This window comes from Falco rusticolus, chromosome 20 (assembly GCF_015220075.1).
Source record: "Falco rusticolus isolate bFalRus1 chromosome 20, bFalRus1.pri, whole genome shotgun sequence".
Lineage (NCBI taxonomy): Eukaryota > Metazoa > Chordata > Aves > Falconiformes > Falconidae > Falco > Falco rusticolus.
The window spans coordinates 3,816,873-3,843,750 of record NC_051206.1 but is presented as its reverse complement, the minus strand read 5'-3'; the positions used below and the strand labels follow the sequence as shown (position 1 = coordinate 3,843,750).

The 26,878-nt window shown below is 61.4% G+C and overlaps 3 protein-coding genes across 10 annotated transcripts; all 3 read left to right on the top strand.

Moving 5' to 3' along the window:
• The first annotated feature begins 782 nt into the window (after nucleotides 1–782).
• LOC119140455 (DNA-directed RNA polymerase III subunit RPC4-like) lies at nucleotides 783–2,817 on the top strand. The gene is given in 7 exon segments (XM_037371835.1): nucleotides 783–922; nucleotides 1,012–1,109; nucleotides 1,111–1,137; nucleotides 1,217–1,388; nucleotides 1,495–1,748; nucleotides 1,843–1,995; nucleotides 2,301–2,817. Coding segments are annotated over 7 exon segments (843 nt in total). The 5' UTR covers nucleotides 783–906; the 3' UTR covers nucleotides 2,424–2,817.
• Nucleotides 2,818–4,061: 1,244 nt separating this feature from the next.
• PIWIL2 (piwi like RNA-mediated gene silencing 2) lies at nucleotides 4,062–11,631 on the top strand. The gene is made up of 20 exons (XM_037371834.1): nucleotides 4,062–4,218; nucleotides 4,612–4,785; nucleotides 4,884–4,994; nucleotides 5,302–5,419; nucleotides 5,565–5,689; nucleotides 5,796–5,876; nucleotides 6,220–6,333; nucleotides 6,560–6,748; nucleotides 6,877–6,961; nucleotides 7,114–7,200; nucleotides 7,361–7,501; nucleotides 7,586–7,699; nucleotides 8,075–8,263; nucleotides 8,397–8,498; nucleotides 8,600–8,719; nucleotides 8,962–9,050; nucleotides 9,362–9,467; nucleotides 10,185–10,438; nucleotides 10,805–10,912; nucleotides 11,475–11,631. The coding sequence occupies exons 2-20, from the start codon at nucleotides 4,613–4,615 to the stop codon at nucleotides 11,629–11,631; spliced, it is 2,463 nt and encodes an 820-aa protein (XP_037227731.1). The 5' UTR covers nucleotides 4,062–4,218; nucleotide 4,612.
• Nucleotides 11,632–13,954: 2,323 nt separating this feature from the next.
• Nucleotides 13,955–26,616, top strand: SLC39A14 (solute carrier family 39 member 14). Of its 8 annotated transcripts, none has more exons than XM_037371484.1 (11): nucleotides 14,477–14,894; nucleotides 15,764–17,008; nucleotides 17,353–17,432; nucleotides 17,697–17,972; nucleotides 18,060–18,246; nucleotides 18,974–19,143; nucleotides 21,375–21,497; nucleotides 21,588–21,773; nucleotides 22,026–22,233; nucleotides 22,753–22,937; nucleotides 23,326–26,616. In XM_037371484.1, the coding sequence occupies exons 4-11, from the start codon at nucleotides 17,712–17,714 to the stop codon at nucleotides 23,470–23,472; spliced, it is 1,467 nt and encodes a 488-aa protein (XP_037227381.1). In that variant the 5' UTR covers nucleotides 14,477–14,894; nucleotides 15,764–17,008; nucleotides 17,353–17,432; nucleotides 17,697–17,711; the 3' UTR covers nucleotides 23,473–26,616. The 8 variants fall into 8 exon arrangements, with proteins under 8 accessions (XP_037227387.1, XP_037227388.1, XP_037227381.1 ...); XM_037371486.1 differs by lacking the exon at nucleotides 14,477–14,894 and having other exon boundaries at nucleotides 15,287–16,240; nucleotides 16,874–17,008; XM_037371491.1 differs by lacking the exons at nucleotides 14,477–14,894; nucleotides 15,764–17,008; nucleotides 17,353–17,432 and adding exons at nucleotides 13,957–13,990; nucleotides 14,030–14,033 and having other exon boundaries at nucleotides 17,695–17,972.
• Nucleotides 26,617–26,878: the final 262 nt, after the last annotated feature.

Here is a 26,878-nt window from a genome sequence, read left to right as displayed (position 1 = left end):
GCTGGGGGTGCAGGGGAGGGACCGGGGGGGGGGGGGGGGGGTTTGGGGGGGGCTGAGCCCCATGTGGGAGGCCTGCTCACTGGGTGCCCCTGACTCGTCCCCCCCGCAGGGCCAGGCCGAGGATGGCGGAGGGGGCGTGGTGACAGTGGCTCCCCGGGCAGCCTGCCGGCGCTCCCCGGGCCCGGGGCTGCTCGGCAGGCGCCCCCCCGCCCCCCCCCTCACCCCCGGCGCCTGCCCTCCATCCGCTCCCGCGACCTCACCCTGGGAGGCGTCAAGAAGGTGAGTTCCTTGGGAGGGGGCGGGGGGACCAACCTCCGGGGTGACCCTCCATCCTGCCCCACTGCTTGGGGAGCGGGGTTTGGAGACCCAGAACACAGGCGGGCGGGTGAGGAGGAGGGGGGGGGGGGGCGGGGAGGGTGGCAGCCTGGGGGGTTTTGGGGTGCAGGGGGTGGGGAATGGGGTGGTGTCCATGCGGGACGCAGGCAGGTCCGCAGCCGCCGCCTCCAGCGCCGCGGCCGGTTTGTTTCTGTTGCCTTATCTGGGCTCGTGCAGCGACTTGTCCCTCTGCTCTCGTTCGCAGAAACCTTCACCCCCAACATAATTAGCAGGGAAGATCAAGGACGAGTAAGTGGCCTCGTAAGCGTTTCCCCTGGGGCGCGGAGGCGGTTTTTTGCCCACACCGCTGGGCCGAAAACGTCCCCCCACAGCTGGAACCCGTGCTGGGGGGTGATGGACCCCCTTCCTCCCCACCCCACACACACCCCACCCACCCCATCAGGCCAGGGAGGATGTCTCCGTCAAGAAGGAGAAGAAGGAGCGGGAGCGGCAGCGCGATGGGCACAGCCGGGGCCGGGGCCGGCCCGAGGTTATCCAGTCCCACTCCATCTTCGAGCAGGGCCCGCTGAAATGATGAAGAAGAAAGGTAACGGGAGCTGCCCCCCATCCCACGGTGGGTCTCGGGCTTGTCCCACCTGGCTGGGGGCTCACCCCAGGGCTGCTCCCCCCTCCCAGCCGGCTCCTGGGACAAGACGGTGGACATGCGGACTTCGGCCCTTCCACCATCATCACATCAGAAGGAGAAGAGGGAGACGGACGAGGAGACGAAGCAAGATCCTGCGGATGCTGCAGAAGGACGATGTGAGTGAAGCCGGGGAGGGAGTGGCGGTGGCAGCTTCGGTGCCACTGGTGCTGAGTGTCCCCTCTCCCACCCCCACAGTTCCTCGATGATCCGGGGCTGAAGAACGACATCCGTAACAAGCCGGTGCAGCTGCCGCTGGCCCACTCGGGCTGGCTCTTCAAGGAGGAGGCGGCGGAGCAGGAGGACCCCCAGCCCTGGCTGCCCGGCCCCAAGGATGAGAAGATGGAGCTGGACCCCCCGGCGGTGAAAGGTGGGCTGGGGTGGGGGGGGGGGCAGCACAAGGGTTGGGAGGGGGTGGGGGGGGAGCTGCCCCCCTTCTCGTGCCCACCCGCCGCCTCTCCCCGCTGTGGTGCCAGTGAAAGAAGAGCCGTGCGATGAGGACCCCCTACCCACGCCAACGCAGAGCAAGGGCCCCCCCGGTTTCCCCCGGGACGTCTCGGTGGCCGAGCTGCTGCAGCAGCTGACCCTGTCGGCCGAGGAGGAGCTGCTCTTCCTCCAGCTGCCCGACACGCTGCCCGGCCAGCCCCCCACCCAGGACACCAAACCCATCAAGACGGAGCTGCAAAACGAAGAAGGCCAAGTGGTCGTGGTGAAGCAGGAGAAAACCCAGGTAAAGGCTGGGGGAGGGGGGGGGGAAGTCGGGGGTCAGGGGGCTGCGTGGTGATGCCTGTGGCCCCCCCCTCATCCCACGGTGTCCCTCGCAGGAGGCGAAGCAGGCGGAGAACACCTGCACCCTGGCCGACCTCCCCGAGGGGCAGGTGGGGAAACTGCTCATCCGCAAGTCGGGGAAGGTGCAGCTGGTGCTGGGCAAGGTGACGCTGGATGTGACCATGGGGACCCCCTGCTCCTTCTTACAGGTATGGGGCTGGGAGGAGGGGGAGCACTGGGGACCTAATCTGGGGGGGATGCAGCCCAAAATAGCCCCTTGGGGGGGGTCGCTGGTGGGGTGGCGAGCTGGTTCTCGGGCAGCCCATCCCTCTGACAGCGGTGGGGAAGGATCCTGCCCTTGTGCCCCCCTGCTACCCACACCCTGGGGACATCTCCTCCAGGCTTAGCCCCCCGCCCCTGCAGCAGGCAGGGACTCCCAGCCCTTCTCCCCCCCTATTTAAAGGGTTTTCCGTGGGAGTGGGCTGCTCACAGGTGTTTCTCCCCTCTGGAAAAGGAGCTGGTGTCTGTCGGCATTGGGGACAACCGGACCGGCGAGATGATCGTTCTGGGCCACGTGAAGCAGAAGCTGGTGTGCTCCCCAGACTTCGAGGCTCTGCTGGAGCACCGGCACCGGTAGCCGGTGGAGGGGGGGCCAGTGGGGGGGCCCAGCCCCATGCCCACAGCACACGGAGAGCCCACAGCCCCCCCCCCGGCTCTGCCCTCAGCCCTCTCAGCCTTAGGGATGCGCAGCGGTGGCTTCTGCAGGCGTGGGTGCAGGGCCAGCTCCTACTGCCCACCCCGCCATGCGGTGGGGCAGCACTGGGGCTGGGGGCTCCTTCTCTGACCCCCAGCCCCACTGCACCCTCCCCCCTGGTGCAAGACAGGCAGGGCCCGTGGCTACCTGCTTCCCAGAGTTCTGGGCGTGCACGGCCGCAGTGTCCCCTCGGCTCTCTGGCAGCCGCGCACACGCTGGGGTGAGCAGGACGCGTGCCTGCAGGGAGAAATGCACAATAAAAACATCTTTTTTTTTTTTCTGCGTGTCCCCCCATCCACCATGTGAGGCTGCTCTGTCCCCTCTGCGGTGCCACCAGGCTGGTGTGGCAAACTCGGTGCTGGCATGTGGCACCGTGTCCTTAGACACTTAATCTCCCACCGCTCCCTGGGGAGAGCCAGGGGGGCACCTTGCACAGCGCTGGGGCCCACTGGGATGAGCCCCCCACCCTCTCCTGGGCTGTGCCAGGGGGCTGAGCATCCCAGGGGCTGGCGGGGGGGGGGAGGGCATTGCCCTGCTCTGGGCTAAGGAAGCAGCGTGGAGGGGGCAAGGTGGGTGGGACCACCCCCCAGGGACCATCATTGGCCCTGGGCATGGCTGCAGGGACCACCAGGACTCCTTGGGGGGGTGGGCAGTGAGTGGCCACCACCCTGTCCCTGCTGTGGTGGTGGGAGGCTGCGTGTCTTTTGCGGGGGATGACTGCATTGCCCAACTGTCTGCCATCATGGAACCAGACCCCCCCTCAGACCCCCCACAGGCAGGGGGCTGCTTCCCAGCCCATAACCCATCTTGCCCCCCCACATCCCATGTTACCCCCCTGTATCCCATCTTAGACCCACTTATCCCATCTTGGCCCCTGTATCCCACCTTACCCCATCCCATCTTAGCCCCCCCCCCCCATTTCCAACTTTACCCCCTGCATCCCATCTTAGCCCCCTTATCCCGCGCTGCCCCCCCCACATCCCACCTCACCCCCATATCCTGCCTACCCCCTGTATCCCATATTAACCCCCATATCCCGCCTTGCCCCCCCCCCCGGCCCACCTTACACCCCCCCATCTGCCCCCGGCGCCGCCCCGCGGCGGGCGCTGTCCGCGGTGCTGAGCCCCGCCCCCCAGTACAGGGCTGGGCGGTGAGGGGCGTGGCCATCGCGCTGCCCAATAAGAGCGGAGGGCGGTGGGTGGGTGTGGCCGCGCCTGCGCAGTGCGGCGGCGGCGGCGGCGTGCTCGCAGCTGGTAGGCCGCGGCCTCGACGGGGCCTACATGGAGCCACGGCGGCCCGGCCCCGGCCCTGGCCCCGGCCCCGCGCCCGCTGCCTCTCCCGCTGCCCCGGGCCGGCTGGGGGGGCTGTGGGCCCTTGCTCAGCGCCTGCCCCCACCCGGCCCGCCCCAGCCCCAGCCTTCCCTGGTGCCGCTGTCGGCCCTGCTGTGTGGCCTAGGCCTCGGCGAGGGGCCTTGCCCCCCACCCTTGGAGCCGGCGGACTGGCCCGTCGGTAGGTGGTTGTGCTGGGGGTAGGGGCTGCCCAGCCGGCCCCCCTGCTGCTGCCCACCGTGCCCTCTCCTTCCCGCAGGCCGCTGCAGCGCTGGCACGGCAGAGGTGCTGGCACGGCACAGCCCGGTGGTCGAGGATGCCTGGGGGGCAGCAGGCCCCACGCGCGGGCGGTGAGTCCCCACTGTACCTCTGTCCCTGTGCCCGCCTTGGCCACGAGTCCTCCCCGTGGCTAATTGCCAGCCCCAGTGGCAGCGGGCAGGGGGGTGACACTGCTGCAGGTGACACCACTGGCTTCACCGAGCCACTGCTTGCACCACCTCCTGCTCCGCTTGTCAGTGCCCTGGCCAGCTTGGTCCCTCACCACCAAAACTTGGTGTTTTGCGTGTCTAAGTCTCAGCTGTGTGGGGGGTGTGGAGGGGGGGTCCAGGGGGCTGCACCGAGGGGGTGGTGGGGAGGGCCATCACTGGAGGTTTGCAGCCAGGATGCCGCTGGTGTGTTCTCAGCGTGCCAGGGCTCACCTCTGCCCCCACCCCCCCCTACCTTACCTCCCACCGGGGATGCAGGATGCTGTTCAAAGGCAGAGGGAACACGCTGCCCGGCCCCCCCATGAGACACCCCACTGTGCCGTTCCGTGGAAAGCCCGGTACCACTGCTGTGCCCACCCTGCGCCCACCGGGACATCAGCCCACTCTGCTGCCTGTGTCTGCCCCACGGACCCCCTCGTCTGCGGGCACACCGTAAGTGAAGGGCTTGCGAGCCTCAGCCCCCCGTTCTAGGGTCCGGGTGCTGGTGGGGGTTGCAGCTGACCCCCCTGCCTCAGCCCCATTTCTCCTAGGGCACCAGAGCTGAAGCCGACGGTGAAGGGAACTGCCATAGCCGTGGGGCTGAACTCAGTTAAAATCTCCTGCCAGAACGAAGCTGTCTACCAGTACCACGTTACCTTCAGGTATTGGTGGGGGCCTGGGGGGTCAGGCTCCCCCCCAGCCCCTCGCAGAAGGGTGGGTGCCCTGGGTAGAGCTGTCTGTGTCTCTCCCTCCCTCTCTCTGTCATGGTAGCCGCTAGATGGAGCGGCCGGCGCAGCCACGGTGCCTGCGGGCTGAGCACCTGCAGGGCAGCAAAGTAAATGATCTCTGGCTTTTCCTCCCCGTGGGTTTTTTGGAGTCCGGAGTGGGGTCTTGCTGAGGGTGGAGGAGGGTTAAAAGACTTGCCAGCAGCAGCCGGTGATGGAGGTGATGCATCCCTGTCTCCGGCAGCCCAGAGGTGGAGTGCAGGAGCACACGCTTCGCCATGCTGAAGGAGCACCAGGCGGTGACAGGGGATGTGACTGCGTTTGATGGCTCCATCCTCTACCTGCCCAAACTGCTCCCCCAGGTAAGGGGCTATGCGATCTGTGCCAGGGTGAGGTTGTTCTACCCAACTGGGGGGCACAGGGGTGCCCCCCCTGGGGCCTCTGGCCCACGTGCTGGGTGGGAGAGCATCTCTCCTGCCCCGGCTGATGCACCACCTCACCCTGCAGCCTGTCAGCCTGAAGGCTCAGAGGGGGAGCGACAGTGAGGAGATCACCATCACCATCCAGATAACCAAGGTCCTCGAGCCCAGCTCGGATCTCTGCGTCCCCTTTTACAATGTGGTTTTCCGAAGGTGAGGGACGGCCGAGACCCACCCCAGGCCTCCGCTGACCTCCAAGGAAGAGACCCTCCTCCTCCTGCCCACCGAGCCTGAGCGAGTCCTGCTTTTCCTTCCCTAGGGTGATGAGAATCTTGGATATGAAGCCCATTGGGAGAAATTTCTTTGAACCTGACCAGGCCACCGTGTTACAGCATTACAGGTGGGCGCTGGTCACAGTTTTTCCCTGCTGCCGCCCAGGCACGTGGGCGTGAGGTGGGGTTGTTCCTCTCCCCTTGGCAGTGGTGTGAGGCTGGAAATTCAGAAGTCTTTGCCAGATCAGCTCTCTCAGCCAGCTCTGGTTAGCCTGACCTCAGAGTGCCTGTTTTCTGCAGTGCAGTTCAGGGGTTATTAGCTGAGAGCTGGCAGCCAGCTGGGAAATAAATCCCCATGGGTTTCGAGCCCTCCTTGGTGAGGGAGGCAGCTGCTGGCTCCTCTGGCAGCACCATGTGGGCAGCTCCAGTTTTAACCCAGGTGCCGTTGGGCATCTTCTCCTCGGGGCACAGGCTGCAGATTTGGCCGGGATACTCTGTCAGCATCCGAAAGAAGGACGGTGGCCTCTTCCTCTTGGTCGATACCATCCACAAAGTTATCCACAGTGATTCCATCCTGAACGTCATGTAAGAGAAGGGAGAAAACCCAGGGGAGCCCCGCGGGGCATTAGGCACGAGGGTGGTTTTCCAGCAGCCACGTGCCCAGGGCTGGCTCTTGGCGAGGGCTGTGCCACTGGCACTGGCCAGGCTGCAGGCCACTGGTGCTGTTTGGCAAAAGGTGTTTTATTTTTGGGGTAGCACACGCAGAGAGCATTGCCGTGAGCTGCTTCTCCTCCCTCTCTCCCTGCCGCAGGCATACCATCTACAGGCAAAGTCTCAACAGCTTTCAGGAGGAGTGCTTCAAGCAGCTGGTGGGCAGCGTGGTCATCACCCGCTACAACAACCGCACCTACCACATCAACGACATCGACTGGAACAAGACCCCAAGGGACAGTTTCACCCTGTTCAGCGGTGAGGAGATCACCTTTGTGGACTACTACAGGTAGGGACTGGTGGAGCATCCCTTGGGATGAGCGTCTCTCTGTGGGGAAGGGCTTGATGCCTGGCTCTGACCTGAGGTGCCTGAGCAGGAACACCTCACCTGATGCCATCTCCCTGCTGTTTTTCCAGCAAAGCTTATGGGATCACCATCAGGGAGCTGGACCAGCCGCTGCTTGTCCACAGGCCCAGGGAAAAACAGACGTCGGATGGGAAGGTGAGCCAGGCACAGTGAGCTGGGGAGGGGACATTGAGTCCCATGGTTTTTTCTTGGCTCTTCCAGCCCCTGCCCTGCCCTGCCCATCGCTAGGAGGGCAGGAGCTTGCAGCCCCCTTGGGGTGCTGATGGTGCTGTCCCCCCTCCCTGCAGCGTCAGCTGGACCTGGTGCTGCTCGTGCCAGAGCTCACCTTCATGACCGGGGTCCGCGAGATGAGGAAGGACAGTCGAATGGTGAAGGTCAGAGCATGTTTGCATCTGAGGGTCCCTACTCACTCGAGCCAGTGTTGCCCGGTTTGGAGAGCTGGGCCTTGGCCAGCCACTGCTGGGAGGAGCTCAGAGTCCCCCATCACACCCAGGAGTTCCCCAACCCACCTCCTCTTGTACCCGCCCGCTGCAGGACTTGATGAAGGAGATGCTGCAGAGCCCCAAGCAGCACTACATGTGTCTCGCCAGCCTCCTGCGCAGGATCAAGGACAACCCAGAGGCCTCGCAGGAGCTGATGCGCTGGGGGCTCAGCCTGGACCCAGACATCTACAGGGTAGGGGCTGTGGCGTGCCAGGAACGCAAGCAACGGCCACACCGCAGTGGCATCGGAACTGCCATGGATTTCTGCTCTGTTCAGACCCAAGGCCGAATCTTGCCCGCGGAGAGGATCAACCTGCGGCACAGCTCCTTCATCCCCGTCGAGGACCTGAGGTGGAGCAAGGAAGTCACGAGAGAAGCCTCCATCTCAGCGGTGGGCCTGCGGCTCGGCTGTTGCAACAACATCCCCTTGTTTGAAAACTGGGATGGGTTTTCTTAGTGCTGGCATCCCATCTGCCCCACTCCCATCTGAGCTTGTTCAAGCTAAAATTTTTCCCTTATTTATGTTGGCTTTATGCTTCAGCCTGTTTTTCCAAAGGATGTTAGAGGTACGTAGCCACAGTGTCTGCTTTCCCACCTCCTCCTGGCGTGGCTGAAGGCTTTTGGACTGCCAGAATTGGATGCTGTGTGCCCTTTAGGTTCCTCTTGGGCCTTTTTCCCTCTCCCACCTTTCCCCCTGTGCTGCAGGGCTGGGAGCTGCATGGCTTGGCAGCCGCAGCTCTGAGGCGAGGACTGTCCTCTCTCCTAGATTGCCATGAATTACTGGCTGCTGGTTTACCCGAAGCGCTTGCAGGACGTGGCAAAGACTTTGGTGGCCACCATGGAGAGCATCTGCGGCCCCATCGGCATGCGTGTCAGCCATCCCACCGTGGTGGAGCTGAAGGATGACCGCATCGAGACCTATGCCAAGACTATCCAAAGCGTTTTGAGTAGCGAGGTGAGGAGACGGGCTCAGGGGTGGGGTGGGGGGGATAGTGCAGCTTAGCATGAGGTTAATGTGTCTTCTAGGGAGGGCTGGGGGTCTTCTCTGCTCCCCATGCATCACCCTCCCCTGCTGTGCTTCCCTGCAGGACAAGGTGCAGCTGCTCCTGTGCATAATCTCCAGCAGCCGGGAGGATTTGTACAGGGCCATCAAGAAGCTGTGCTGTGTGCAGTCCCCGGTACCCTCCCAGGTGGGCGAGGGGCTTGGCAGAAGGGGACCACCAGTGCAGGGAAGCTGTGGGCATCTCCAGCCTCACTTTTCCCATTTGTTTTTTTTTTTTTCCCTTTGCAGGTCATCAACGTGCAGTCCCTTTCAGGCCAGCCGGGCAAGCTGAGGACCGTGGTCCAGAAAGTTCTGCTGCAGATGAACTGCAAGCTGGGAGGCGAGCTCTGGGGGGTCGACATCCCCCTGGTAAGGCGGGCGAAACCACTTGGCACATGTGTGCGATGAGTTTGCAAGCTCTGGGATGTAAACTGTTGTGGTCATGAGCTTCCCTCCAGGGGTGCGGATGAACCACCTGCAGAATCGGGGTTGGCGTCTCCGTTTTGCCTGTGTGACGTCCCTCGCAGCTTGAGGGATCCAGGCAGGGCAGCCTGGAGGTGTCTGGCTTATCCCTAACTCCCACCTCCCTTCCCCTTCCTCCCTTCCCCAAGAAACAGCTGATGGTGATCGGCATGGACATCTACCACAGCCGCAGCAAAGGGATGCGCTCCGTCATCGGCTTCGTGGCCAGCATGAACCAGTACGTGGCACCCTGGGGGTGCAGGCTTGGGGGTCCCACGCCGGCATCGCTGCTGCCTCCCCTTTGCTGGGAAAGGAGGGGGTTGATGCCTTCCCCAGCTGCTGTGCTCAGCAAGGTCTCTGCCGGTGTGTTTATGGGGGTGTCGCTGGCCGCCGGCCCACACAGCAGTGGCCTTTGGTGCGCCCTCGACGCCGTATTGCTGGGAAAGGTGCTGCGAGCGCCCAGCCGGGCTCGGTTTCGGTTGCGCAACGGCTGGGTGGACTTTGGCTGGTGAGGGGCATTCCTGACGCTCATCCCCGCTCTGTCCCCAGCATCCTCACCAGGTGGTACTCCAGGGTGGTCTTCCAGATGCCGCATCAAGAGATCGCCGACAGCCTGCAGCTCTGCCTGGCCAATGCCCTCCGGCAGTTTCACGAGGTGAGGCCAGACCCTTCAGCCCAGTGTTATCAAAAAAAAAAACCAAACAAAACACCCTGCCATGGTTTAATATCCCCTCGAAGCAAGAGGAAAACACCCAAAAACTCTCAGCCCAAGTGCGTGCGAGCAAGCAAACACCTCGGCAGCCTTTGGACTGGATGTGGCGCCCGCAGCCACGCGTGCCTGGGGAGGCTCACCCTTATCTTGGGAACGTGCGAACCTGCCTGGAAAATTAGTTTGCACTGGGGGAAGTGCCATGTTACACTTCTGCTTGTATCGGCATCGAACTGCTGAGCCCTGTCCCCTTGTCCCATGTCCCCAGCATGAGAAAAGCAGCGTGTGACAGGGTGGGGGCTGGGGCTCGCTCTTGAGATTTTCCCATCAGTGGGTGCTGGAGAAACATCCGTGAAAAATGGGAAGTTTGCTGGTCACCGAACGGATTAGTGCAAACATTGCTGCTCTGTGCCCTGCCAGCACTTCTGAGACTGGGGTGAAATGCATTTGCTGGGGCTGAATATAGTCGGGGGCTTTCTGCAAAGCTCAGGGGTGATGGGTTGAACTCACAGGCTGCAAAATCACCAAACTGTGAGCCCTGGAGATCTGGTGGGCACCTAGCGCCCGGCTTCTTGCCGGGACATGCATCTTCCCCTGCCAGCCAGCCCTGTGCCTCGTGCAGGGGGGAAAAACAGTGAGCTTTTCCGATTTCTGCTTCCCCAGATGAACCACTGCTTGCCCAAGAAGATTGTCATATACAGGGACGGCGTGTCCGACAGCCAGCTCGACACCGTGCTCAAGTACGAGATCCCGCAGATGCAGAAGTGCTTCAAGACCTTTGAGAATTACCAGCCCAGCATGGTGGTCGTGGTGGTGCAGAAGCAAATCAGCACCAACTTTTACACCGTGGAGGAGGAGCAGTTCGTGTCCCCTCCTCCAGGGACCGTCATTGACCACACAGTCACCAGCTTGGACTGGTGAGTGGCAGTCGTTTGGGAAAGCTGCGTGGGGTGCCCCAAAAAGCACCTGGTGTGCCAAAAAAATATCCAACCCCAAACCTGGCATTCAAAAAAAACCCAAGCCCAAACCTAGTGTGCCAAAAAAAAAAAAAAAAAAAAAAAAAGCCTAAACCTGGTGTGCCAAAAAAAACCCCAAACGTGGGGTGCCAACCCCCTCCTCCTAAACCTGGTGTGCCAAAAAAAAACCAACCCCAAACCTAGTGTGCCAAAAAAAAAAAACCAAACCAAAAACCAACAAAAAGCCCAAACCTGGTGTGCCAAAAACCCGTGGTGTGCCAAAATACCGGCAGGCAAATGCCCCCTTTGTCCTTCCCTCCCTCTCAGGCAGGATTTCTTTTTGGTGGCCCATCGCTCTCGCCAAGGCTGCAGCATCCCCACGCGTTACATCTGCGTGTTGAACACGGCCAACCTCAGCTTCGAGCACCTGCAGAGGTAAGAGCAGCTCCCCACAGCATCCTGCAGTGTGGGGGCCACACCCCAGACCCAAATCTGTGGTGGGTTTTTTTTGGGGTTTTTTTTTTTTTTTGCATAACAGTCTGCGGGGAGGGCAGCAGGTACTCGCGCACGCATGGGGCTGAGCCTGCTCTTCGTACTGGGAGGGCTCGGTTGGGGGATGGGGGAGAGGAGGCGGGTTGCGCCTGTCTTACCTCCTCCCTGGGCAAGATTTAATTGCAAAGGTGATAAAGGAAAATGTGTCACCGGGTGCTGGCCTGGGTGGCCTTGCGGGAGAGCTGTTGCAGGTTCGAGCAGGGCTCAGCACCCGGGTAACTCGTGCAATCAGCCGCTATCAGTGCCCAGGCAGAGCCTGACCTTTAGCTCGTGCAATCGGGAAGAAAACAACCCTGTGCAAGCAGCTTTGGCCTTACAGCCTTTGCAGCTCCTGCTGCCGGAGCACGGCGCTGCCTTAGGGAGCAGGATCCGTCCCCGAAGCCACCATCCCGCAAGGCCCAGGGTGCCAGGGAGCGCTGACACCCGCTCCTCTCGCTGTCCCCAGGTTAACTTTCAAGCTCTGTCACTTGTACTGGAACTGGCCGGGCACCATCCGGGTCCCAGCGCCCTGCAAGTACGCACACAAGCTGGCCTTCCTCTCGGGACACATCCTGCACCACGAGCCCAGCACCCAGCTCTGCGACAAGCTCTTCTTCCTGTAACCGGTGTGCTGGTGACAGGGGGAGAAGGGGGTCCCGGTGGTGTCCCCCTCCCCCGGCCGCTGCTGTTCAGTCTCCTGCAAGGGCAATTTGTCTTTCCCCAAGTATCTTTTTTTTTTTTTTTTTTTGGTAATTATTTTTAAAAACATTTAAGTGGGTGCATGGTTTCTTGGGTTCATTTTTATTGTTGTTTTTAAAGGATGCTCGGAAACGTGCCAGCATGGCCCCGCATCAGTGGGCTTTCAGAATTTATCACCATGAGAATGAACCCAGAGCAAAACCCCGCTGCGGCAGGGCTGCCAGTCTCTGCCCACTGGTTTCCAGTCCTCCCAGCAAAGGGGTTTGAGTAAACGAGCCCCAACGGTGATGCTGCTGCCACTGCCCAGGCTGCTGCTTGTGCCTGCCTGTCCCCGGGCAGGTGCTGGATGCAAATCCCGAAGATTCCTGGTATTTTTACCCCTTCAATCTCTCACATCGCCAGCGGGGCAACTACCGGTTTAAATTTTTACTTTGTTTTTTCGAGCTCCTGTTCAAGAGAGCCAGCTCCAGTTTGGCTGCTTGGCACATCCTTGAAAAGTCACTGGTTTTTCAAGGAGAAGCCCTTTATTGTTATTGGGTTTTGTTTTTTTTTTTTTATTCTGTCGGGTTGGAAGCGGGGAAGTTTTCAGGCATTTCTTCGCTGTGGGCAAGAGCTGTTTGAGCCGCTGGCAGGGGGCTGCGGAGGGGCCACAAGAGCATCCCCAAAATCGCCAAGATTTCACCTCAGCATGCCCCCAGCCCGCTCATAATGCAAGCACCAGCAGGGGTGGGGGTAGGGGAGGACCCCCCCCCCCACTTCCAGCCTTTTCCCTCCCTTTTAATGCAGAAAAGTTAAAGATTTTTTTTTTTTTTTCTGTAACTGCAGTTTTCAGTTAACTTCTATAAAATTGTTGCTGGCAGCTGCTGCCTCTGGGCACGGGGAGGGGCGTGATGGGGCTGGGTGTTCGCGAAGATGTCCAGACCCCCCCCCCCTTTCCTGGAGGGAGTCCCAGGATGGGGGGGGACACACGGCAGTGCCACGATGCTGCCCAGCGGGTTAATCATTCACCATCACCCCACGCCACCAGCACCTTTTATCCCCTTCTATTTGCCGATCCCAGCGGACTTTGGCAGCCTTGGCCCAGCCCCGATGGGTGTTTGGCCCCAAGCGGCTGGAGGGGTGCTGGGGCCAAAGTGGGGGGGCTTGGGGCACCCGGCTGGGCTCCCGGTGTGCCTGGCCTCCCACCAGCCGGCGTTTTATATCGCGCCATCGCTGCTGCCAGCGCGGAGAAAGGCTGCCTTGTCCTTCCTAGCTCCTTGGCACCACGAGAAGTGGGACAGCCCTTGGCTGGCGGGCTCAGCCCCCCACCCCTGGAGCCCCTTGGGTCCCTTCCAGGAGGGTTCCCGGCGTGGGTGTCCCCTCGGGTGGGGTCTCTGGGGTGCCCCATGCCCACACAGGGTCCTTGGCGGGGGGGGGGGGGGCTGGCTGTGCAGCACCCTGTACCCCATGAGAAGTGGCCACGGGGTCCACCTGGGAGAGGTCTGGGGGGTGCCCCCAAGGGGTGTTTGGGGGGGTTCATGGGGTACCTTGTGCCCCCAGAGGGTGTTTGGGGGCGTCTGTGGTGTACCCTATGCCCCCAGGGGGTGCTTGGGGGACTCTGTGGGGTATCCCATGTCCCCTGGGGGGGTCTGTGGGGTGCTCCATGCCCCCAGTTGGTGTTTGGGGGGTCCGTGGTGTACCCTATGCCCCCAGGGGGTGCTTGGGGGGTGTCTGTGGGGTGCCCTGTGTCCCCTCGAGGGATCTGGGGGGTCTGTGGGGTGCCCTGTGCCCCCGGGGTGTGTGTGTGTGAGTCCGTGGGGTGTCCCATGTCCCCAAGGGGTGTCCGTGGGGTGCCCGGTGACCCCAGGGGTGGGGGGTCCGTGGGGTGCCCGATGCCCCCAGGGGGTGTGGGGGGTCCGTGGGGTGCCCGATGCCCCCAGGGGGTGGGGGGTGTCCGTGGGGTGCCCGGTGCCCCCAGGGGTGGGGGGTCCGTGGGGTGCCCGATGCCCCCAGGGGGTGGGGGGTGTCCGTGGGGTGCCCGGTGCCCCCAGGGGTGGGGTGTCCGTGGGGTGCCCGATGCCCCCAGGGGGTGTGGGGGGTCCGTGGGGTGCCCGGTGCCCCCCCGGCCGTGCCACGCGGCGGACGCGGTGCCCGGCGCTGCACAGCGTGGGGGCGGGGCCAAGGCGGGGGCGGGGCCAGGGGTGCCGCCGGCCAATGGGAGCGCTCCCCGTGCCGCCGGCCGAGCGTGCGCCCTGCGCGGCCGGGACCGGGCGGCCCGGGCGGCGGCGGGAGCGGGAGCGGGAGGTAGGGCCGGGATGGGCCGGGATGGGCCGGGGTGGGGAGCGGGCCGGGAACCGGCTACGGGGCCGGGGCACCGCGGGGGACCGGGCCGGGGCGGGCCCCGAGCTCTGGGATGCGGATGCAGGGAGGGATGCAGGGAAGGATGCAGGGACCGGCTGTGGGGCCCGGGACCGGCTTCTGGGGTCCAGGACGGCGTCTAGGACCGGTCCTAAGGCCTGAGGGCAGCTATGGGGCTCGCTTTGGGCCTGCCTGTGGGGCCTGGGACCAAGTGAGGGTGCAGGCAACGGTGGACTGTGGGGTGGGAGACCTAGCTGTGGGGTCTGGCACCACCAGGACTCGCTGTGGGTCCAGGCAGGGCTGGGGCAGGTGGCAAAGGGGCTGGGGAGCAGCCGTGGGATGGGGACTGGTGTCTGGATGGGGCAGGGCTGGGGGGAGCAGCAGCAGGCAGGTCACGCAGGGGGTCCCAGGACAGGACTTGGGGGGCTGTGTGGGGTGGAATAGCCGGGGAAGCTCCTGGTAGCTGGTTTTGCTGCCCACCTGCCTGCACCAGGGCCTGTGGGCAGGGGGGTCGGGGAAATTAAAGGACAAGGAACTGGAGCCAGGCAGGGGGAGCGGGGATGCTGCTGTGTCGTCGTCGTCGTAGTCGTTGTCCCCCCGGGTGCCAACGTGCCCCAGGGCATGGAAACTCTCCCTGCCAGCGGGCAGCTCCTGCCTGCGCTGCCAGACACGTGGAGCGGCTTTTGCTCGGGCAGGAGGTCGGGATCTCTGGCTGCAAACCGCCCGGGAGGAGGTGGGGGGCAGACCGGTGAGGTTTTGGGGTTTTTCCTCCCCCCTCCAGGTTTGCGACACCGAGCTGTCCATGCATGGGATTTCGGGAAGCGTCTGGCGCGGGGCTGACGTCGCCGAGGTCGTGTGCTCAGCTTTGCCAGCATTCCTTGTTCCCGGTGTCACCTTCCCGGTTGGAGGGGGGTGGGGGGTGGTTTGCAGCCGGGATCGATGAGCTCTGGGAAGTCAACCCAAGGAAGATGGGAAAGAAGGGGGGCTTTGCCTGGCCGGGGCAGCTCCTTTACGCGCTCGATACGGCTGGGCATCGCTCCAGGGCACGTCCCGTGGGATGCCCGCCCGGGCATCCCCTTCCTGTGGCAGAGGTCTGTTCCCTGTGCCCTGTCCCAGCGCGGCAGCGAGCGATAAAGTAGGTCAGGCGCTGGGCTGTGCGCGGCACCACGGCTCTCGGGGCCCCAGGAGCAGGTCCCGTGGCCGGCAAGAGGACGCCCTTGAAGGTAGTGGGCAGGAGGCCGGGGGGCTTTGGCGGGGGTGCGGGGTCACGCTCGGCTGGCAGCAGTGATGGAGAGACCACAGCAGGGCTTTGTGTGCCCGGGGTGTTTGCTGCAGCTCCCCTTTGCCCCCCGGTTGCGGGCGTTTGGGTGTGTTTGGCACCCTCCTGCCTTGCCTTGGGCTCCCTGTGATGTTCAGGGGGTCAGAAACCCCCGGGATTTTTCCACTTGGAGCCCTTCTTTTCCCAAGGGGCAGCTCCTCCACCTTGTTTCTGCCCTAAACCCTCAGCGAGCCCGTACAATTCCAACCCCTGCCCGGCTCTGCCTGCAAACCGCTTCCTGCCTTTTGTTTGGCAGCTGGGTAAAAGTTGAGGTCCGGTTTTCCACCCTGGGTGCACCTGGCTCAGCCCGGTTTTTGGGAGAAACCCCAGGGGCGATTTCGGCACTGGAGAGGGCTGCGTGCCGTGGCACGGGTCGGTGATAATCGGTGTGTTCTGGGCAGGGTGGCTCCCAACAAGGCGAGGGACATGGGGAGCGCTCAGCCGGCACGGAGAGGGAAAGGCACCCAACATCCCCATCCTGGGGTACGGTTGCCACTGGGACAGGCCTTTGCCACCGTAGGCTGTGTGCCAGCGCTTGTGTACCTTGTGGGAGTCACCAGCCACCCAGATGTCCCACGTGGCCACCTGGGCTGGTGGCTGCGACCACGGGGCACTGCCCAGGGAGGACTGGTCTGGTAGGGGGGAGGCAGGGGAAGGTGTCCAGCTCTCGCTGTGGGGGTGCTGAAGAGGCAGAGGTCCTTCGGGTACCCCCACCGAGCAGGGTGTTGCCAGCACCTCCCCAGATGAGGTGTGTCCCCCCCCCCCATTTTGGGAGGAGAGGGGTTAAGCCAAAGCATCCGAGCTAAGCTCTGGCAGGAGGTAGCTAAAACCTCCCAGGCCTGCGCGCTCTCCTGGAGAGCAAAGCTCGCAAAGTGGTGGTAAGCTTGTAAAACCTGCGGGAATGTGGGTGTCCTGGAGGGGAAACGGGGTCCCGCCGTGCTTGGCCTTGCTGCCCCGTGCCTTGCAAACCCGGCCCCAGGTTATTTTCAGAACAATTGTTTGGCCGGGCTTCAAAAATGTCTTGGGCTTGTTTTTGGAGGAGACCGAAATCTGCAAACCGTCAGCACAGGCTGATTGTGGCGCGATGCCGGAGTGGCCGGCGGGAGCATGGCTTGGCTGGGGTGGCAGGTCCTGTGCCAGGGCAGACTGGGCTGGATGGGGCCCCGTGCGCAATGGGACAGGAACCATCCCGGGGCTGCAAACCCCGAAGGAGCCTCTGGGAAGAGGAAACCACGAGGCAGCGTGTGCCCAAACCCCTGGGAGAGAAGCGGAGCCCCGGGCTGGGAACAGGATGGCAGCCGGGTGCATGGAAGCAGTGGGTAGCGACTTATCTTCTGCTTGTCCTTGTGAATCCCAAATTCACCATCCACCTTTCCGTGAAGCTTTTCCAGGAAGGCAGCCTGGGCCCCGCTCCAGCCTCTTGGGTGGTGCCCAGGGTGGACGTGCAGGTCGTGCCTGGCCACCCGCCCTCTCTCTGAGCCCCTTCCTTTGCCCCCAACATGTGCTGGCAGGTGAACCCCAGCTCCCCCGGTCTCCACCACCCCACTTTTATTGATTCTCGGCTTATATGAAAGGAGCGGAGAGGGCAAGGATTGATTCTAGGCAAATACTCTAAAGGCATCTACAGTTGTGGCTGGGAAGGACCGGTTCGTTGTAATTATCGTAGTTAAAATATAACCTAATGAAAATGCCACCTCTGGCCCCTGGGCTCCCGTGTTCTCCGAACGCCAGCGTGGGTGGGTAGAGGTCCCTGAGGGGTGCGTGTCCCAGCCTCCGTGGTATGAGGGGGACCCAACGTGGCATTAGCGGGGGGGGGGGGGCTGGTGCGTGACTCCCTCGCCCCGCGGAGAGCTGGGTTCGGTGCTGGCGCTGGTATTTGCTGCTGGGGTTTGCCGGCTGTGCCGCTGGCAGAGGCACGCGTTGGGATCCCCGTTGCAGCCCTGCCTGCACACTGCTGCCTGCTTTCCGACCACTGGCTGCTCTTCCCCAGGGATCCCGAGGCGCTGCAGAGCTGGAGAGCCCCCGGGAGCCGTGTTCCGGCAGCCCCCCACCCCTCGGCACACGGCTAGGGTGAGCCGGGGGAGCGGGGCGCTTGGGGAGGTGGTGCCGGGTGTTTGGCTCAGGGTGGAGAAGGAGCTGATCTTGTGGGAAGGTGCCGAGTCCCCCCCTCGGGATCTGGGTGCTCCCAGCTCTGCGCAAAGCTGTGTCCCTCCTGGGCCTGGGGCTCTCTGGGGAAGAAACCTGCCCTCTCCTGATGGAGACGTGGGTGGAAGAGCAGTGGTCAGAGCTGCTGTGGATGCTGAAGCTAACGGCAGCGCCTGGCTTCTCTTCCAGCATCCCTGAGACACCATGACCCCCAGCACAGACTCCCGGGGCTGCTGCCTGCTCGTGCTGCTCTGCCTTCTCCCCTGCCCACGGGTCTGGGCAGGCAGGGATGCCGTGGGACCGGCGCTCTCCGCAGCCTCCTTCCTGCAGGATCTCCTCCAGCGGTACGGTGAGAGCGAAACCCTGAGCCTGAAGCAGCTCAAGGCCCTGCTGAACCGCCTGGACGTGGGAGTGGGGCACGCCAACGTCTCCCAGCCGCCGCAGCAGCATGTGAACCTCTCCCGGGTAAGGCAGGGGCTCTGCAGACCCCCAGAGCCTCCTCATGTTGCTGCGGGAGTCTCAAGGCACGTGCCTGTGTCTTCCCTTCCGCAGTGCTTCAGCTCCGTCGAGCTTTTTGCCATCCACAACCTGAGCGAGGGCTCCGCCGTGGGGCACAGCGAGTTCAAGGAGTTTTGCCCCACCATCCTGCAGCAGCTGGAGTCGAGGGCGTGCGCCTCTGAGAACCTGGAAAATGAGGAAAACGAGCAGACGGAGGAGAGCAGACCCAGCTCGGCCGAAGGTAAGTGGGGAACTGGGGGGGCATGAGCGCTGCCCGTCCCTGGGCACGGAGCTCGGGGCATGAGGCACCCCGGGACCTGCGGGACAGCCAGTTCCCGTTCTCCGCTCTGGGACACAGGCGGTCTGGCAGAGACAAAAGGAGGCAGCTTGCCTGCAGCGGCAGGGAGTCCTGACGGGTTTTCCTCGGCGTACTTTGTGCTGTGGGCTCGCAGCATGGTTTTGCCCCCCAGTTACACACATCGCGGGTCAGGGCTGTGCCTGGCATGGCTCGCCGGGATAGCTGGGTAAAGGGGGCACCTTCCTGCGAGCTCTCGTGGGTGCGAGAGGGTGACTTGGCACGTTTAGGGACCTGCAGGCCTCCAGCCACCAGCGGATGCTAAATGAGCTTCCATGCATCCAGGTCCTGACGATGCTCAAGGTCTTGGATCAGCTGTCCTGAGCACAGCACTGGCTTCTCCCAGGCCGTGGGGCTGGGGCTGGCTCTTCCAAGGAACCTGGTGGTTTCGTTTCCACCTGCCCTGCAACAAAAATGACGGTTTTTGTTGTAGTTGAAGCATCCAGAGCGCTGGGAGAGACACTCCGGTGCCGCGAGGCCGGCCCCGGCGTGGGGGCATAGACCCGGAGCCAGCCTCTTCCACCTGCCCGAATCCAGGGTCTCGGGGTCCTCCCCGTCTCCCCGCGCCGAGAGCCTCGGTAATGTCTGGCCCTCGTTTCTTCTCGTTCCGCAGTGTGGGGCTTTGGTTTTCTCAGTGTGTCAATGATTAACGTGGCCTCCCTGCTCGGAGTCTTCATCGTACCGTGTACCGAGAAGGCCTTTTTCAGCCGGGTCCTCACGTTTTTCATCGCGCTCTCCATCGGCACGCTGCTCTCTAACGCGCTCTTCCAGCTCATCCCAGAGGTGCGGTAGAAAGTCCCTGCCTCTCTCCCATCTCCGAGGGCAGCTCTCCAGGCACCCTCTCTGCCTCCACCCTGCCGAATCGTACCGACCCCTCCACCACCCGAGGCTGAGGGCTTGTCTCAGGGGCTCTGCAGGGCTTTTCTCGCCCCTCTTGAGCACCAGGAAACCCTCTCGAGTGCACAGGCAGTGCGGGGAGGAGGTGTCCTCCAGCCCTGCTGGGTCCTTGCAGTGCTGCTGGTTAGGTCTGAAGTCTGGGAAGGTGCTGGGAGAAGCTGTTTGCTCCTGCCCTGGGGGCTGTGTCTGCTTTGCAAGGGCGTTTATCCCTTGGAGGGATGTGCTCTGAGGCCGCTGAGATGTGGCACTGGCATGAGCTGGATGGAAAGAACTGCGAGGCAGAGGAAGTATCGGTGTAACAGCCCAGAGAAGCACCAGTTTCCTCTTGAGTCATCCACCTTTTACAAATGTTTTAATTGCCTTTTTTTCCCCCCCCTGATTTACAAGGCTGATGTTCCTGCAAGGGTCTAGGCTTACACGAGGTTTCCTGGTGCTCTGATGGGACCGACCGATATATCGCAAATTAATTGTGTTGTAATTGCACAGTTCCGGAGTTGAATAAATACACCCACACGCTCTCAGATTGGACGTTTTCAAAACACGTGTGCCTCCTCGGTTCCCTGGTCCAGGTGGCTTTGCAGAACGCTTGTGGCTCCTGGGTAGATGATGAGCTGGATCCCAGCTCCGGCGCATCCAGCCTTAAAATCCAGTGTTTAAGGTGCAACCTTCCCTCTGAGTTTTGCCCCTCTCCGGTGTTGCCTGCTTTGCCATCAGGCAGCAAACACCTCATCCGTGGTGGGGGAGGGATGTTTTTTTTCCAGGCTCCTTTTCAGCTCCAGAACTGTGACTTTTATTTGCCAAACGTAAAAACCAAGCGCCTATATTTCCTGATCTGCCAGGAATTGAAATGCCTTACGTACGCTCCACCCTCGCCGTCAGTCGGAGCATCCCAGCATGGCTTGCGGGGACCGGCCGCATCTCTCCGGGCTGCAGGACGAGGATGGAGCGTATGAGAGATGCTCGGGGGACCTCGGCGCTCTGTGGCACTGGAATGGCAGCCTGATGTCCTGCGGGGCTCAGGGAGCAGAGCTGGGGTGCTGGCTCTGAAACAGCCTGGCTGCCAAAACTGAGCTCCAGCCCAGCACCAAGAGAGCTGCCTGCTCCCAGGGAGGGCTGCTCTCCCAGTTTGTGTGAGCCCCGCAGCGGGCTGTCCCTCCAACCCTTCCCAAAGAGCCATATCCAGAGCCACTCAGCACCAGGTTCACCGCTCTTGAACCACTGCCAGATGAACAAGAAATCACTAATGAATGTCCTCTTCTCTCCCCCCTTCTCCCTCCCTCCTCTCTCTTTCCTTTTGGTGTGGATTTCTTCCCCTCCCTCTGCTTCCCCACGTTGATCTCCTTTCCCTCCGACAACCTCCCCTCGTCCGATTCCCCCGGGGTGGGTTTGGCACGCACGCCGCAGTCTGGGGTTACGGTTTCCTCTGCGTCACCGTCATCTCCCTCTGCTCGCTGGTGGGAGCCAGTGTGGTGCCCTTCATGAAGAAGACCTTTTACAAGCGGCTGCTCCTCTACTTCATAGCTCTGGCGATTGGAACTCTCTACTCCAACGCCCTCTTCCAGCTCATTCCCGAGGTAGGGTGAGGACCGTTGGGTCTGTCCTTTTCTCTCTCTCGGGGGCTGTTTCTCTCTGGGCGCTCGCTGGCTGGAGAAGGGGAAGGCGGCGTCGGAGGGGAGCCGAGAGCGAGGTAGGGAGGCTGGAAGCCCATCGGGGCTGCAGTTGGAGCTGGCATTTCACCCCTCTTTGGAAGGGAATTGCTCCAGGGAGACCTCCGGTCTGCTTCAAGCAGAGGAGCGCTATTTTATTGCCTTTTCCAGCCCTAAGGGCAGATGGCCTTTGTGCTGAGACAGCGAAGGCTTTCTAAGCCTGCTTTTAGCATCCCTGCTCCAGTGCAGGGTGGTGGATCCAATGCCTTGGGGCACAGCTGGCTCAGCTGGGGGACTGAGGGAGATTAAAGGTGCATGAAGGCATCTTCTGAGCTTGTCCCCAAAGCAGCTGCTGCTTAGAGAGAGGTTAGAAAGCACCGATGTTGCCCCAGAGGTGCCAGGGCAGAGGCAGACAGGCATGCTACCAGAGACTGCTCCTCAGGCCTGTCACTTGTCCCCTGTTGCCTGCAGGCGTTTGGGTTCAACCCTCAAGAAGATTATTACGTTTCCAAATCCGCTGTGGTGTTTGGAGGCTTCTACCTCTTCTTCTTCACAGAGAAGGTCCTGAAGATGCTCCTAAAGCAGAAGGACCAGGTGAGGCTGAGCTGGGGCTGCTGGGGGGCCGGGGGGCGAATGGCAGAAATGGCGGGGCAGCTGACACCCGTGAATCCCCCTGTCCTGCAGCATCACCATGGGCACAGCCACTACGGCCCTGAGGCTCTGCCATCCAAGAAGGACCAGGAGGAGGGCATCACTGAGAAGCTGCAGAACGGGGACCTGGACCACATGATCCCACACATAACCAGCGAGCTGGAGTGCAAGACCCCGTCTGGTGATGAGAAGGTTGTGGTGGGCTCCCTGTCTGTCCAGGTTAGTACCTCGTCCTGTGGGGTTGCGGGCGGGCACGTGGGAAAACAAAAACTGACTTGCCTGTCAGTGAAGAAGAGCAGTTTTGAAGCCCATTTCACCTCCCTCCTCTGTCCTCTGTGGGTGGTGGGAAGCGAACGGCTCGGGTCAAGCCTTTTGTGGATTTAATGCGTGGAAGGGTGGGTTCCCCTGACCGGCGGAAGAAGCAGTGATGCCCCCAGACTGTCTGGGTGCTGAGCTGGGGTGCTGTGGCAGGACCTGCAGGCCTCCCAGAGCGCGTGTTACTGGCTGAAGGAGGTGCGGTACTCCGACATCGGCACGCTGGCGTGGATGATCACCCTCAGCGACGGCCTCCACAACTTCATCGACGGGTTGGCCATCGGGGCTTCCTTTACCGTCTCCGTCTTCCAAGGGATCAGCACCTCTGTGGCCATCCTCTGTGAGGAGTTCCCACACGAGCTGGGTACGTGAGTCCTCGGGGAAAGCAAGAAAGAACTTGTCCCTCTTTAATGCTAACCCTGCCGCTTTCCTCGTCCTATCTGTTTTTTCTCAAGAGAAAGGCAAATGTGGGGTGGAATAAACAAAGTAATGATGCGGGGGGGGGGGGGCGGGGGGAAGGCAAGGCAAGGCTGTAAGCTACACTGAGTAATCGCCGCTCTAAAAATAACGAGGTAATATGATGTCTGAGATTTAAATTTAGATGGAGACATCTGAAGAAAAAACCCAACACCTCGTTGGTTTGGGAGGGGGGAGGCAGGCAGCGGTTTGGGTTTGAATGTCTGAAATTTATGCGCAGGCAGGGCCAGGCGCTGGCAGGCAGCTGGTGTGGTCAGCGCCCGGCTCCAGCGGGCACGGGGAGCCCACGCTTGACCTTGGGCAAAAACAAGCGCTGAACACAAGCACCTCGGCGCTGGCCCGATGCTGCTGCCTGCCCAGTGACAGCCCCCTCCCTCCTCATCCTCCCCATCCTCTTCTCCCCCAGGGGACTTCGTTATCCTGCTGAACGCCGGGATGACCATCCGCCAAGCGCTCTTCTTCAACTTCATCTCCGCCTGCTGCTGCTACGTGGGCTTGGCCTTTGGCATCGTGGCTGGCAGCCACTTCTCTGCCAACTGGATCTTCGCTCTGGCTGGAGGGATGTTTCTGTACATAGCGCTGGCTGACATGGTAAGTGCTGAGCCCAGGGGGCTGCCGGGTGTGCGGTCAGGACCTTGCCAGGTTTTTGTTTTGTTGGTTTTTTTTTTTTTTTTTTTTTTTTTTTTTGGCCTGGCTAGGAAGAGCTCTGGCTTGCCCTCAGCTTGGAGGCAAGGCAGGCATGGAGAGCGCAGGGGGACGTTTGCTCTGTCCCCCTGGCAGATGCGAGTGCTGTCTGTAGTGGCCGGTGTTCATCTCCGCTTTGCTTTGCCTCCTGGGCTGGTGGCGCGGTGACCTGGCTGAGAGCCCTGGGATGGGTGGTGAATATTTGCCGGGATAGTGGCACAAGGTGGGAAGTAGCGGGGAAGGACAGAGCCGCTCCTGTTGCTGAGCCCTGCCATCGCTTTCTCTTCCCCCGCAGTTCCCCGAAATGAATGAGGTCAGCCAGGAGGACGAGCAGAACGGCAGCACGCTGATCACCTTCGCCATCCAGAACGCAGGGCTGCTGACAGGGTTCACCATCATGGTGCTGCTCACCATGTACTCTGGCCAGATCCAGATAGGGTAGGACCAGCCCAGCTCGCAGCCATGTTCCCGTTTTTCCATTCTTTTTTTTTGGGGGGAAGGGGCATTTTTTTTTTTCTTTTTTCTTTTCTTTTTCTGCTGCAAGCATATGACGGTACCTTCGCGGGCACTGACATCACACTACAGAAGAGGCATTGCTTTTAAAGCTATTCCACAGACTTAATTTTATTTTGGTTTAAGGCTGAGGGGAACTTAATCCCCTTTCCCGTAGGACCGAACTGACCAGAGGATCTTTTTCCAGTGTCATATCCCTTCCCTCCTCACATCTCCTGGGAAGGATGGAGTTAGGAGACAGGAGCTCCTCTAGCCGTGTTGCTCCCCTCCTTGCGCTCGGAGCGGTGCGATGGGATGTGACGCTCTCCTGACCCCTTTGCAGGGGGTGCGTGATGGGGACAGACTGGGACAGACCCTTCTCGGAGAGTTACCTACCAGCCAGTCCTCAGAGCTGTGCTCTCCAAGCATGGAGGGCTGCTGAGGAAGAGGAGGCTCGGGGAGCACAACTCACGATTTGAGCATCACCCCTGCTGACTTCAGAAGCGTGTCTCTGGAGCCACGTCTGGTTTTGCTCCTGTTCTGCCTTGTCAGCCTGAACGATGCCCTGGGAGAAGCAGCAGGGTGAAGAGGGTTTTGGTTTATTTTTTTTCTAAAAAGCACATTCTGGGTGTCAGCGCTTGGAGCAGAGGACACCAAACCACGCCTCATGCGGGTCGGACTGACACACAGGCTGGCGTGGGGCAGTGGCTGGGAGAAGGCTAGCAGGATGCCCTTACCTCCCTTAGGTCCCTGCTGCTGTATGGTGGGGGGAAAAGCCCCCAACCTTCTCCTGTGAGGGCAGCCACATGGCAACGCTGGCGAGAAGGGCATGAGGGCAACGTGGGGCAAGGGCAGAGCCGGACGGTGAGCCCCTGCCCACCCACAGGCTCCTCAGCCCAGGGGATCGGCCCTTAGGCTGTGACCAAGCTCACCCTGGGCACCTGAGAAGGGACGCCGGTTTTTAAACACTGATGCTGCTGAGTTGCTGAGGTTTAGGGTAGGGTGGTGGTGGGGTGTGGGTTGTTTTTTGGTTTTTTTTAAAGAAAAAAAAATAATAGACTGTGAACCTCTTTAGGTTGTGTGTTTCCAGCCTTAGGGAGTAGTCAGAGAAGGGTGTTACAGGCACTTCACGGCTCTGCTTCTGGGCTGGCTTTCCCCAGATTCACTAGGTGAATTGACTTATTATCATATTGATAATGTTGCCCGCCCCACCTGTGTTGCTTGAGGTTCCCTTGCACCTCTTCTCCCCCCAAGCCTTATCCTGCACCTGGCGGTGGGGGGGTTTGTGGCCATGCTGGTAAACGGGAGCCAATTCAGGCAGCTTACCCTGGTGGCGCTGGCGCTGGATTGGGATGAAGCAGTGGGTGCCGGTGGCTTTGGGAAGTGCTTTGGCGTGCGTGCCAGGGATGGCTTGTCGCTGGGTGTTTTCCTTCACTCCCTGCCTGTGCAGGTGGCCGTGACGGTGTGTGACGGGGTGACAGCCATCCTGCCACCTCGGCTCGGTGCTGCTCGCCACTGGGGGCTGAAGCTGAGGCTCCCCACGCCTTCCACCCTTGTTGGAAAGCAAAGCAGAGGGTGTGCTGGGTGTTCTTCCTGCCCATCGCAAGAGAAACGAGGGACCTCAGTCCTCGGCACAGCCTGGGGCAGGCTCAGCACCATCCGGCAGCGTTGTACCCTGGTTTGATTGCTGGCTGCTAGTACCTCACTGTAGTTCCTAATTTGCCTTAGGTACCAGCTGGATGATGTTCCTCTTAGGCTCCTGACAGTTGTCACTGGGTCCCTCGGTCTCTGCCTGTTGAGATGTGGCACTGCCGGTATCCTCCTGGATTGGCACTTCTGCTCTCGGTGGCTTTGGCTAGGGCAGGCATTGTCCCCTTGGCACCCAGGAGGCTGTTGGCTTTGTCCTGCACCCAGAAAGTTAAATCTCAGCATGTCGAGGAGCAGGGAGCCTTCTTGGGAGCACTCTCCAACCCAGAGGTACCACATGGTCTTCGGGCCGCTTGCTGCCGTTGGTGATGCCTTCAAGGAGAGCGGGGCTCTGCTTTTTCCCGTGCAGCGTCTCTTGTTCGTGCGGACAGTCGTTGTAAATCACTTTTCCTTCTGCGGCTGCTCCCTGGGACAGAGCCGCCTCGGAGCAGCATGGTCTGTCCTGGCTCGGGCACCCAGCCACCTCTGCAGCACCTCGCAGTCATTACCCGTGCTTTAGGTTGCTGCTAATTTCTCAGTAGTTGGGAGGAGAGTGGTATCAGAAACGCTCTTCCCCCGCTTGAGAGAGCTGCAGCCAGCCCCGTCCGACTTGATGTGGAAAAATTGAGTCCTTTGAATGGCATATGTGCCCTCTCTCTTCTCTCTCAAGGAAGCATTTGGAAAACACCGTGTCGCTGGCGGCTGTCCACGGGGCAGAGGGCAGCCGTAGCGCTGCCAGGGCCAAGTCGGGGCTGGCAGGAGCAGTTCAGCGGTGCAGGCGGATGGAAAAGCCTCTGCGTTGGAGGTGAAGGGCAGGGGAAATCATGTCATTTGTCCCCTGGGGACCGTGAGGCATTTGCAGGCTGTGCCTGGGAGGTCCTCTGCGTCCCCAAGAGCTGGAAGTGTGGCAAGGACCAACTCTTGGCTTCCTGGGAGCCGGTACAGGCCCCCCCAGCACATGGTGGGTATCATGAGTCCGTTGTCTTCTCGTTTCGAGTTTAACCCTGTTTCTTGCTAACTGAGTTGACTTTGAGAAATCTGCAACCCAGAAATTTGGGGGTGAAGCCCCTCGGAGAAACAAGGCTCCTCGCAGAGAGGGACCCTCCCTCTGCTGAAGGAGCAGTGGGAGAGAGCTGCTGTCCCTGGCTCGGGCAGGCTGGTACCCGCCTTCGGGGAAGGGATGGGGCAGGCAGGAGGACGAGGAGGGAAAGCAACCCAAATTGAGCTTGTTACGGATTTTCATCCATGTTTCCCCTCCTGTGTCCAGTTCAAAGCTCAAGTTCCATCTCAGTATTTCAGTAACTCAGGTGTTGTAAGAGATACGCGTTGAAACAAAGAACATAACTTATGTCATGTGAATTGTAAAGTTATTTGTAAAATTCCATAAATAAAATATATTCTGTAATGACGGAGGGTCGCAGGCGTGCTCCAGCAGCAGAAACCTCCCCGTGGCCAGAGCTGGTTGGGGTGTGAAGGGGTGGGAGCTCTGCTGCTTCAGGATTTTTCCAAGGGGAAGGGTTTGAGCCAGGCTGGAAGGGCTGGGTGATGCAATCCCGTTTTTCCAGCCCCAATTTCCAGGGCTGTGCAGTGCGGCGCGCCTGACAGAAGACGGTACTGACAGCCCCCCCCTCCCTCCCCCGCCTGCCCGCCTTGCACAGAGCTCCAGGAGT

Excerpts from the sequence above, each read along its gene's own strand:
- PIWIL2 (XM_037371834.1), top strand. The coding sequence starts at position 4,613 with ATGCTGTTCAAAGGCAGAGGGAACACGCTGCCCGGCCCCCCCATGAGA. Across the intron at positions 5,690-5,795 it reads TACAATGTGGTTTTCCGAAG|GGTGATGAGAATCTTGGATA; the intron begins GTGAGGGACGGC and ends TTCCTTCCCTAG. Across the intron at positions 10,439-10,804 it reads ACAGTCACCAGCTTGGACTG|GCAGGATTTCTTTTTGGTGG; the intron begins GTGAGTGGCAGT and ends CCTCCCTCTCAG.
- SLC39A14 (XM_037371490.1), top strand. The coding sequence starts at position 17,712 with ATGACCCCCAGCACAGACTCCCGGGGCTGCTGCCTGCTCGTGCTGCTC. Across the intron at positions 21,774-22,025 it reads TGGGCTCCCTGTCTGTCCAG|GACCTGCAGGCCTCCCAGAG; the intron begins GTTAGTACCTCG and ends GTGCTGTGGCAG. Across the intron at positions 22,938-23,325 it reads ACATAGCGCTGGCTGACATG|TTCCCCGAAATGAATGAGGT; the intron begins GTAAGTGCTGAG and ends CTTCCCCCGCAG.